General features: G+C 28.8%; 2 protein-coding genes across 2 annotated transcripts in view; one reads left to right on the forward strand and one right to left on the reverse strand.

Annotated features, from left to right (window-relative positions):
- Window positions 1-5551, forward strand: part of LOC142318769 (WD repeat-containing protein 43) — a 53029-nt gene extending 47478 nt beyond the window's left edge. The window contains exon 10 of the mRNA XM_075355221.1: window positions 5267-5551. Coding sequence (XP_075211336.1) covers window positions 5267-5478 — 212 coding nt within the window. The 3' untranslated portion in view covers window positions 5479-5551. The remainder of the gene's footprint in view (window positions 1-5266) is intronic.
- Window positions 5552-6157: 606 nt separating this feature from the next.
- The window catches only part of LOC142318773 (carboxylesterase 4A-like), a 155885-nt gene continuing 149023 nt past the window's right edge, over window positions 6158-13019 (reverse strand). Inside the window, exon 11 of the mRNA XM_075355230.1 lies at window positions 6158-7887. Within this exon, the coding sequence (XP_075211345.1) occupies window positions 7644-7887 (244 nt within the window). The 3' untranslated portion in view covers window positions 6158-7643. The remainder of the gene's footprint in view (window positions 7888-13019) is intronic.

Consider the following 13019-nt stretch of genomic DNA (forward strand, 5'->3'; position numbering starts at 1 on the left):
TGACATACATTATAAACAGTGGTGCCATTGCGTAGGAAATTGATGAAATCAGTTGAAAAGACACCACATAGAATTAATTTTTTTTTGATATCCTTAAATTAATAACTATTAAGAAACCATTTCATCTTTTTTTTATATTGGTATGATGTAGGAAATTTTTTTTGTGAGAAAAGATTCTAGTTGTGAAAGTAACAATTGAGCATTTTTATACAGTAACTTTGGTTGAATGAAAACAACAGGAAAATATATTTAATGATGAGCATTGCAAAATACATGTTAACTAATCCAGGACTACCATTGTGAAAACGCTTGTTAAGATTTTAAATAAGTGTTTTGTACCTGTAACTCGTGTTTTGTTTACTCATTGTTAGATTATTTCCCTGATTGTTTCATTTACATATGACTTTTCTATGAAATCGAAAGTTAATCATTTATTTTTAAGAAACAATTTCTCTCATGTAGTGGGGATCACTTTGGATTGTGGTGGATGATTAACAAATGTATTTTGGTAAGGTGCCACATTTATCTCTGTCTGTTATACTGGTAGTATTATTATTGTACCCTACACTGTTTCAAGTGACTGCAAAGCTATTTTGTATTGCAATTTATGTGTAGTTACATAATAATTATATTCATTATTATAGCTATTTTAATTATAATGATTATTAAAAATTATTGGTACACCATTTAATTTATCAATATTGCTTTACTGCTGGTTATATAATGAAATAAATACAAATTTTAATGTTTATTAAAAAACTAATTTAAAGTAGCCTATAGAATGCTTACAAAATTAAGTAGAAAATAAATTGAAAATTTTATACTTGTTTATGATTATATTTTTTACTAAACATATTCCATAGCTTACTAAAATAACTAAACTACATTTATGTTAAAAATGTGAGTATGTCATTCACAAGACACACAAAGAATTTTACTAAATGTAGCCTACAGTTAGTCAAAGTAGAAACAGAAATCTTAAAAAACAAAACAAAAAAAATGTATAAATAATAAAATATATGAAAACTGTAGCAACTGTAGAAATAATTAAATGTCTTGATGACAAAAAATTACAAGTGATGGTAAGCCTACCTAACACAACCTAGAATGGTAGATTGTGTCCAGAAGACTTTCTTAAAACAACCACCATGATTACAGTCCACAAAAAGCAAGGTATAATAAATTTTCACGATTACAGGATAGTTTATATTACATTCAGCAAAGATTCTTCTGTGAATTTTGAACAAGTCTATAAAATGTTTTATAGTTATATAAAAACATATTCAATTGAGTCAAATAAGATAAACCAGTAGAAATATTAAGGAGTCAAAAAGCAGATAGGAAAGTAGAAAATTAATTAAAAAATTATTGCTAAATCAGAAAATAGCTATGAAAATAAATAATGTTCAAACTGGCTGGTTTGACTCAGGAATAATTACTGCCTATCACCAAAATTGTTGAATATGCTGGATTAAGGTTGATATGATATAAAATTCTCTTGAAGATGATGATGGAGAATTTAAAAGAAATATAAAAAAGAAGGAATATAAATTATAAAAGGAAGGAGACTAAATTATATAAAATTTGAAGATGATGTGGTTTTTAGGGAATGAAGCACAGGATATTCAATAGATGGATTCCAAAAGTAGAAGTTACTTACGATATTTCAGAAGTAATAGATACTAGAATATGGAATGAAAGTAAAAGACTAAAATAATAGAATTGAAGATAATAAGCCATTGAACTTCAGCATAAATGAAGGAAGAATTGTGCATTATGTTTGGAATGTATGTTTGTGTAGATATGAAACAAGGGCGCTAAGAAAAACAGGAAAAGGAAGGCTGTTGGCATTTGAGATTTACATATGAAGAAAATTGGTGAAGATTAAGTTACAAAATGAAAACTGACATAATGAGAAAAATTAACAAGAATAGAACTTAATTAGACAAATTCAGAGTAGGAGCTAACTGGATAGGACATACAATAATAGGAGAATTATTGATTAAAATACTGCTAGATGAAACAGTAGAAGCTCCAGAACAGAGAGGCCAAAAAAGAACAAAAATTATAGACAATCTAAAAGCTAATTGTTGTTACTTAATATAATTAAAAGTATATAGCTTTATTAAAATATTTTATTGTTTGATACACTGTTACCTAAAAAAAAATTTCAGATTATAACACATTTCACTAGATATTCATTGGTGGTAATTATAATTCGTTAAATGTATTGGTATATAGTTATCTAAACAAAAGAAACATGAGGTTATTTATGATACGAAAGGATTATAAACATAGAATTTTGTTAATTTCTGAGTGAACATGTAAAAAGTATTCCTAGTGCCACTAAATAATTAGAACGGAGAAAGTTCATGGTATTGTATGTTCAAGACCAAAAAACTCTTAGTTTTGACAGAACAATGGAAAATAGTTAACCCCTTTAATGTTAATGATAGACAAGTTCTGAGATAGGGACTTTTTTCCAGATTAAAAAAGCATTCAACCAAGTATGGCTAGTTATAAAAACAAAAGATTGTATCTCCAATACTTCATGTTTCATAATTCAGATCAATATAAATCATTTTGGTTTAATTTAGATAAATTGTAGTCAAATCAGCATTACATTACATGGCAAAATATATATAGGAAGTGCAAAATTTACTCAGCCACTGTGGGGGAGAGCATACATGGAAACATAATACAAGGTTTGATAAAAAAATACCTAAAATTTTTAAATTTTCATGCTGTATAAGTTCAACTGCCACAATTTTTTTTGGTATACTTGTCCCCTGACACATATTTTTACATTGGTAGCCATATTGAATGCTTGGTTTATAACAATAAACTTTTCAAAAAAGCTACATATGTTTTTATATGGTCGGTGATTTTTAACTTGTGGAAAAAATGAAACAAAGAATTAGCATTAAATTTTGCTAAGAATGGAATAAAGTTCAGCACCGCGTTGGAAATATTGAATCTTGCTTTTGGCAGTTCTTCTATGAATAAAGCAAACGTTTACAAGTGGTTCAAATATTTCCAAGAGGGCCAAGATAACAAGCACCCTGGCTGTCCCAAAACATCAACAGCCGATGACAATATCGAAAAAATGAAAATGATTGTGGATAATTGCCAAATCACTATTAGATAGGTTGCTGATGATGTTGCCATATCATTTGGCTCATGCCAACCGATTTTTTTCGGATGTTTTGGACATGAAATGTGTGACAGCAAAATTTGTTCCAAAATTGTTGAATTTTAACCAAAAGCAGTGCTGGGTGAACATTGCTCAGAAGTTCCTGAAACGACGATCCAGAACAGTTCAAATGGGTCATAACTGGTAATGAAACATGGGTGTACGGGTATGAGTTGAAACTACAGCTCAGTCATCCCAATGGAAGCTTCCTGAAGAGCCAAGACCGAGAAAAGATTGTAAAGTTCAATCAAATGTGAAGGTTTTAAATCTCTGTGTTCGATTTCAGTGGTTTAATGTATCATGAGTTCTTGCCACCAGGTTGTACAGTCAATAAGGAGTACTATCTGGAAATTCTATGTCATTTGCTTGAATCAATCCAAAGAAAACACCTGGATTTCTGATGAAACAATTTATGGCAATTGGACCACTATAATGTGCCTGCTCACACTTAACAGCTTGTTCATGAATTTTTAAGCAAAAACAACAGCATTATGATGCCTCAGCCTCTGTATTCGTCAGACATGTTTCCCCTGTGAATTCTTCCAATCCCCAAGCTGTAAAGAACCATGAAAGGATGATGTTTTGCCAACATTGAAGAGATAAAGCCAGAATCACTGGAGGAGCTAAACGCCATACCGAAAATGCATTCCTTAGGTGCTTCAAAGACTGGATAGAGCACTGGAACAAAAGTATTTTATTTGAAGGGGTTACTTTGAAGGTGACAAAACAAAATTGATGAATAAATAGACTTTTTGAGAAAAACTAAAATTCCACTTTTTTTCAAACTTCATGTATATGAAAAAACTTTATTAAATTTTAATAAACTAAATAATTTCATAACTTAAATAATTCTGTTATAATAAATGTTTGAAATGTTCTCCATTTGAGTGAAACAGGTATAGGCATCAACACATCTCTTTATGTTAACAGCCGTATTTTAAATATTACAACACTGATTTGGAATATTTTGATTTCAATGTTCCATTAGGGGTGTTTAATTGTGTATGTAGTTGTGTTATTTCTGAACATTTTTTTCTTTTAAATAAACTTAAAAAAAACCAGGGGGAGATAAATCTGGTGACCTATGTAGCTGTGGACCACAGGAAATGACTTTCTAATTATTTACTGACCCTAGGTTACTTTTTACATGTTCACTCAGAAAATAAATAGAAAGTTATTAGTTTTAGAGTTCATTAATGTAGCAGCAACAGTGTGGATTCGCTGTGCGAGATAGTTATACTGTCTTGTTGCAGCCAGTAATCATGTTCATTTATTTTTAGCAGTGCTATGAAGTTAGTTTTAATCTGTTGGTAGCATTCAGATATCTGTTTCCATGAAAAATATTGGACTCCTTATTCTCTTCTGATCAGATTTACCAAACTACTCTTTTCTGAATGAAATTAAGTCTCATGGAAAACATGAGGAGGTCTCTGTACTCCAATATCAGGTTATTCTGGCTGTTTATATTACCACTTAAATGAAACTATACCTTGTCGCCAAACAAAATGTACCATCCAAATATTGCTATGAAAAAAACATGTAAACTATTTGTAATAATTGAGCCTTTTTTCCATTAAAAGACACAATTCCTGCATGATGTGAATACAGTATGGATGCAACTATTGGCCGGCGAGACCATTTTTGTTTATCTGCATTACCTATTTCTCTAAAATGAGCAACTATGTGTGAAATCGTTGACTTATTGGATTTGTTTGATCAAGGAAAGCTTCAGCAAAGTCTTTGTGGGACTTTAGAAACGATTGCAATTTAAAATAACTGAAGAGTAAATGCACATTGCAACCATATAAAACATATGATAGTTTTTTTATAGCATATCTGCCCTGACAGACAAAATAGGGAGTGCGTACATTACTTACTGCTAAGCAAGATCAAGTATTACCGTTAGTGCCAGCCTAAAAGCAAATGTCCCACTTAATTGGATTAATGAATTCAGAGTTGCATAATTTTTTTCACTTTTGTTTTTATTGTCTTATTAAAACCAGTTAATATTGTTTTTTTTTTTTTTCAATTTTATTGTACTGCTATTATTCATAATTTAATTTTGATTCACAGATTCTCCACTAAATTCTAATTGTTTATTAGAAGAGGAGGATGATGATGACAAGGAGAACGATGAGGATGATGACAGGTGGACTGATCTTTTAAATGAGGACATGTCTGTAGAAAGTATAAATGGAGATGATGATGGTGATGAAGATAGTAGTCATGAGAGTGAAGATTCAAATGAAAATAATGATGATGAAATGGAAGAATCATCTTCTTGAGGGACTTATTTTATCATATGGCAAAAGTTAAAAATTGTAAAGATTTTTATTAAATAAAATTTATATTTTACAATCGTTTTATTAATATGATTAAAATCAATTTTATTTACTGCATATGATTTCCTAATATATAAGTGTCCCATGAGGAAACTTACATACTTCACAGGTGTATTACTCTCTTCAAAATAGTGAAAACAGTTTGTATAGTCATAGGTCTGGAAGTGCTTCATTAGCAAGTTATGGCTAGCAAAAAATTTCACCTGGAATTCAGCTGCTCTGGTGAAATGAGGCCATGCTAAAATTTTTAGGACGTTAATAGAGGGGTGAAATTAATGGTTTCCTATGGTTTTTGACCAGAAAATTGAATAAAATAGGTTCCAGAACTGTATCTCTAGTAGTTTTTATGATATTCAAAGTAAAACTGAAAACTTTGTTGTCTGAAAACCATGTTTTTAGGTTTGCAATTCAATAGCTTTGTTAAATGAGTAATAAATGTGTAAAATTTATTAAAAAAACTTGTAGAGAATTTAATTCTAAAAACAGTGATACGTCAATAAATTTTTATAAAATCATAATTTACTGATGAAGAAACAGATTGTCCATGTTGACCAAAACTGGAGTTTAAATTAATTTCTCAAATGAGTTTGCTATTGTAGGTTAATTAAAACATAAAACAATATTTATTAAAAACAGGTTTATTATATAGCATATTTTCATTTTGTACTTATCACAATTTAATAGATATTACAACTATTACCTTTAAAAAAAACATCTAATAATAATACACATATAATTATAATACATATTTAAAAAAAAAAAAATTAATTTTAATGGTGGTTGTGGTGGTGGTGGTGATGATATTGAGCAATAATTTTGGGTTTAATAATTTGTCTATGTACAAATATTAATTTATCTTAAATATCTTGAAACTTGAATAATTATGCTACATTGGTATGTAATTATGTTAATATATAATTTTGAAATACTCATACCTTGTTTGCGAGTAGTGATAAGATAGGAGGTTTTACAATTTATATGACATACCTTATTATATATACAGCACATATTCATCCTAATCTATTTATTATTTTACACTAATTCTGAGGTAAACTTATAAGTAATAATAATATACTGATATGAATTTTTTATAGTTAAGTACATAAATTTACTAAGAGTTCTTAATTTTTAATAAGAAGCAAGTGGAGGTTTATGAAAAATATTATATTGGAAGACATTTTGTTAAATAAGTTATTCGTCTTAGGTTATAGATTATATTTTTCTTAGTAGATTAATTCAGGAAGGAGTAACTAGTAAAAACAAATTATATTTAATATTTTTAACCATTCATTATACATCCTGGCAAATAATTCACACTGAGCATCGTTTTATGTCTATATGTAATTCCTCAGCTCCCATCTTTATTTTTACTTTTTATTCAAAAGTAGACTATGGATGACGCTTATTTATGTCTGCTGTGGCTGAAGTTTGTTTTCTTAGAAGACAACTGCTTTATTAAATTCACCTTCCTTATTACTATGTAAGTATATATTAATGATTTTTTTATTCTGTGTAGTTTTTGTTTTCTTAAATTTAATTTATTAAATTGTATTATTTATTCTAATTCATTTATATATATAAAACTTGTTTTAAATTATATCTAACATTCAACATTTTCTTTGTTTCAGTGATAAATATATACATGAAAATTTGTTTAACAATGTAATAACACAGATGAGTTGTGTTTATTCAGGAATGGGACTTGAGGCATATTTGGAAACTATAATTTCAAATAAAAACCATATTCTGTTGCATGCAACACATATTGTGTGACATGGAGACACCATTAATGATATATCATGCTAATTTAGTTGTGATGGAGATGAATTTGAGAACTTTTTCTCCTCTCGTATTGTGATCTGTTTGTTATAAAAGTAATAGATTAATCAATAACCCTGACTAATATTTTCTTTACTTTTTTTATTTAAATATTTTTAAGAACTAAAATAATTTATTAACTTATTTTGTTTATACTAATTTACTAAATTTATTTCTTGTATAATTACTTTGAAAAATGCATTAGCTCACACAATTTTACCATTAATGTAATTTCGGCTATTGATTACAAGATTATTTTAAATTTTTCTATTTATATTATTTGGAATGTATCAAAGAAGATTTGTAAAAGCTATTAAATTTATTAAAATAATAAAAACAATATTTATCATAAGCCCTTCATGTGTATATCTTACACTTTTTGCTGAACTATTTAAACCTTCTGTTATAGTAATGTTATATTCAACTAAAAAGTTATCTCGTACAGAGCTTGGGTCATCTATTCTAAGGTACGGTCCGAAACGGTTTGACATCGGTGGCCATTGAATTCTTGGTTCACTTTCAACTGATGGTTTCCTGTGAATTTAAATTAAAATATTTAATTTTTATTATCTTCTTAAAACACTAATTAAATTATAGAACAAAAGGTTTACAGAGATGCCAACTTCCACAGATTATCTGTAATCTGTGGAAGTACAGATTATCTGTAATTATAAATCATTATAAAGAATTTTTAATAAATTATGGCTACGAATAGTTCTGTTTTTATAATGGCATTGTTAAATATTGATTAAATATGCTTGATGAAAAGGCAAATGAAATTAAAGAAATATCAGTCAGAAAGTGTATTTTCTGTATCAGGTAGTTAGCTTTGGTAATGAATTGATCGCTTGCCTAAAGGTGGTTGGAAAGTTCAGTTTGCAAAGAAACTGATGATTGTGCAATGACCTAATCAAAGTTGGAGATTGTTTTTAGTCTGCCAATACATAAAGAATATCACTCGGGTACATATATTTTAGTAGCATGGGATGTAGTAGAACTAACCACCTTGGATGGTGGCAGTCATTGTTTCTTTTGGAGGTTCTTTTGAAGGTTTGAAGTTACAGAGCAGTATAGTCTTTTATTGCCATAATGTTGGATTTCATGTAGATATATTACTTTTTTCTTTTTTTAAAAACCAATGTAATTAGTTGAATTTTTCGTCAAACGGCGGTTAGAAAGCTTTCCTTTTTACAAATGAAAGATTAAAAGTTTCCTTTACCAGAGGTAAAAGTGTTCCAAACTCAAGCAATACAAACAAGCTTAAAGAAAGTAAATGTACTGTATCAAATATATTGGCTGAAGTACACAAAAAAGTAACCATATTTTTTTTTTTAGTAAGTCACCAAATTTCATCTGTACTTGTTTCTAAATGTGATTTTTCTGTTGATATAGAAGCATCAGGTGTTCATGATTTTAGGCTAACATTTTGTTCCCCCATGCATTTTGGAATAAAATTTCACATGAAAAAATTCTAGAATGCAAAATATAATAAGGTAAATATATTTAGTAAAATAAAAGTTTCTGAAATATAACGCCAACATAGTTGCATTATTTCTGGATTTTATTTGGCACAATTACCTTCATCTTAGTTCCCTTAAGAGCTCAGCACCAATCCCTCTGCTTCTGCTGCAAATGGAAAGCATCCCGAATATTTTTAGTGTGTGTGTGTATGTGTTCAGTACTGCCAGTGATTTTGCTTGAATCTCCTTAAATTGTGTTAAATTTTTGCCCCTTCAACTTGAGAAAGAGAAAGAATTTGCAAATAGCCAAGTTTGGTGAATAGAATGGATGATGAACAACCACCATATTGTTTTTCACCAAAGACTGCAGCATGTCGAAGTGATATATGGCCTTGCGTTGTTGTGGTGAAGGACCCAGTCAGTTTTACACTACTCTGAACATTCCCTTGTCAGATTCTCTCTTAATCACCTTAGATCGGCACAAAGAACTCTCCAGTAATTTTCCAATGGGGAGATATGAACTGGGTGAATAATATGGATACAACAGTATTGAAGAGACTGATCAATAAGGAGTTAGCTTTTGATTTGGTAAACTTTTTTGGCAGAGTTGAAGATGAATTTTTCACTAGGATGATTGTTGCTTTCTTTCAGGATTATATTCATGTACCCAACTTTCATCACTTTTGATGATCTTAGAAGGGAAATCTTGGTGAGCTCAAATCAGTTCTTCAGTTCACTATGAACATTTATGTGATGCTGTTTCTGTTCTTCATTCAGCAGTCATAGCATAAACTTTGCAGTAATTCTTATGCTCAATTTCCATTCAGTAATTTGACAGTGACACAGACAATAGACTACCTACAATTTTCCACAATTGCATTCCAAAGAGCACTGCCATTTTTTGATGTAAAGCTGGTAGATCATCATCCAGACTGTTAATAATCAACAGATGTTCAATAATTTAAAATGTTTAAACTAGTCATACATTTGCATCTAGCATAAAAATTGTTACTGAATGCCTGCACTAAATTTTATGCATTTCTTTATCTCTTTTACAAAGTTGAAACACACTTAATACATATGTTCTGTTCTCTCAGATTGGTCATTGCAATATCATAAGGAAACATGCTAATGAAAAACTGCTTGCAAACACAGCTGCTTAGATCAAAGCAGATAGATGTACTGGGTCATGAAGGCTGTATTATGTTGCTACTAGTGGTGTTTGGTTGTACTAGTTCTTGTTTACATATACAATGTAAATTTTGAGTAACACTTCATAGTTCTAATTCAGTTACATCTTTTATGCCAGTGAATAACCAAACTCATCATTATTACCTCAAAAATGTTTACAAATTTTATAACTGAACATCATTTCACGCGTAGATCATGCAGGTTCCCTATTTTTGTTACATTCCTATATGCAATATTTATCTAACAATAAATATATTATTGATGGATTGTCAGAAGGTTGTCGTCTCCACATATACTAGACATGTCTTAGATAAAAAGCTATATTTCATATACTTGGAGAAGTTAGGCAAAATAAAAATTGAAGATTGAATCAAAATAATTATTCATTCTCAATTTCTTTATTATAGTAGTTCACTGCTACGTGGGTATTGTTATGTTAGATTTTGAGTAATGCTCACAGAAAATATATTTATTTTATATGCTTTATATAGAATTAGATAAAAAAATAAATTCTTGGTTAACGTATCTGTTGCTAGATATTGACAGATATGATAAACAATTTATTTCCTGAATGCTAGTTTTTTAACTGTGGTGTTAAAACCAATACACTACAGTGTATACAAAAGAGCATGATAGTATTAGTTAAATTGGAGCTCAAGCAGAGTGATTTTTTTTATTTTCTCAACGAGCAATACTACCTCTAAAGGGAAATTTGATTATTGTTATGTCTTAAAATTCCCTTGGTATGGTTATTATTATTATTATTCATTAAGCAATGTACTCTTTTTTTGTTTTTATCTTTCCTTTTTGATATTTTGTAATAGCTGTTTAAAACTTAAACAATGAAGACGTTTCCAAATTATTTTTTTAATAATTAAATTAATTTACAATACAAAAAATGATTTATTCATTAAGTAAACAAGATAAAAATTGAATCAAATTAACAATATAGTTTTAACTATTTTAAACGTAAATTAAAATAAATTTTGTATTGAAATCTCTTCATATTGAATAAGTAATTTTACTAATACACTGAAATATTTTTTATTTATAGGAAAGTTAATCGCTGTCATTACTTGATGAATCATCCTCTAAGTTTATAATATAATGCTACACTGCATTATCTATTAAACATTCATTTTCAATTAATGCATTTTTAACATTGTTACTATATGGATCATCATTGCAATGCGGAAGTGTCCGTGGTTGCAAATTTATCTCTATGGATTCCAATGCATTATGAACATATTTTAACTGCGAGCATGCTTTTTAACTTCTGTCCATATTTCTTCAATAGGGTGCAGATGATAAGGTAGCAGTCTAAGTACTGAATGTCCATGTTCTAAAATTCTATCAATTTTGTATGTAAGCTTTTTTTTTTTTTTTTAATTTTGTAACACTGGTTTCAACAAAAAGAATGTGAGAATGTGAAAACGGAATATTGTAACCACAATATAACGTTTTCACATTCTTCACTCAATCTTCTGTTCTGTATCTTATTCTTGAATGCTTATTTTAATAAAAAATATAAGTTACAATAAGTAAGTGTCCTATTATTTATAATTACATTAAGAGATAAATAAAAAATAATTAGGTGTTAAGAGCAGATCTAACAGTTATTAAAATCTTTTTTTTTTAATTTGTAATGATTAATTACAAATATGATGATCATATTATTTTAAAGCTGCTATTTCAGCTTTTAAGTAGATACAATTTTTTTTATACTGAAATGTGTTTTAATAACTCAGGTCAAAAAAAAAAATTGGAACCGAGATAAAAGTACAGTTATTAGGAGATATTTTTTATGCTGAATCTTAAAATGAGATCAGTTTTTCTTCATCACCCTCAGATTTCTAGTTATCCTTTAAAATATTGAAAAACCTCTTAAATAATAGAATACAAAAATAATAATAATAATAATAATACAATTAAAATTTCTACCTTTATTATGCAGACATTTAAGTTTATCTTAATTTCTTTTTTTTTTTTCCTTTTGTATTCAGCTAAGTCTTCTCTTCTTATCATCTAGTAGTAGTCACTCATCATAGATTCATCCAATCTACCTTCATAATGTTGTCCATCTACAATATAAAGGTAGAACTTTCTCCTTGTTCCTCTCTGATTTCACTTAAGTTTAAATGGAAAAAGTCTATTTTAGAATGTAAAAAATGAATTTTCAATGACATTCTGCAGCCTAAATTTTTGTAGCTCACTATGAGTTCATTTATAAACTGATCATGGTTTTCAGGTTTCCAAGAAAACCAGTAACGACATCTTTGAATGACTTCCATGTTATTAGTTGTTAAGGATTCAGTTTGCTGTCGAAATATATTGTCACGACTTAATTTTCTTATTTGTGGTCCAATGAATATTCCCTCTTTTAATTTGGCTTCACTTAATAGTGAAAAAACCTCAGCTAAATATTTAAAGCCATCTCCATCTTTATCTAATGCTTTTACAAAATTCTTCATCAGGCCTAATTTTATGTGTAGAGGTGGTATAGAAGAAAATTTATTCGAGTTATGCAAAACTCTGCCTTTAGGCTTCTTTTAATGAGTCCATAAATAAATGCTGATCATGAATAACATATTCAATGTCCAGTTCAGACATTAGCCCCCTAACATCATGGCAGGAACAAATTCTAAAGTATTTCAGTAAATTTTCATTTTGATTTCTATATACTGAAATTTCAGTATCCTTGTTTAATAAATTCCATTCTTTAAGATGTAACTAACATGTCCATAGTGTTGTTAACTCGCTTCATGTTATTTTCCTTCACGAACAGTTATACAATGTGGAGTTAGTTATGTTATAAAAATTTTTAAATAGATTTACATTTTAAAAGATTTTTTTTATGTAAAGCATGGATATGCTTAAAAAATACTGCTTGGATGAGAAAAGTATCCTTGGTCAGAGTTATAGTTCTTGTTCAGTTGCAAGGACTAACATGACATGAAGGAAAAAATTTTCATTTCCATAACTGCAGAAGGAACAGAGTTGGTTATTCAGTAGATA

Source organism: Lycorma delicatula, chromosome 2 (assembly GCF_047948215.1).
Source record: "Lycorma delicatula isolate Av1 chromosome 2, ASM4794821v1, whole genome shotgun sequence".
In the NCBI taxonomy this organism is placed as follows: domain Eukaryota; kingdom Metazoa; phylum Arthropoda; class Insecta; order Hemiptera; family Fulgoridae; genus Lycorma; species Lycorma delicatula.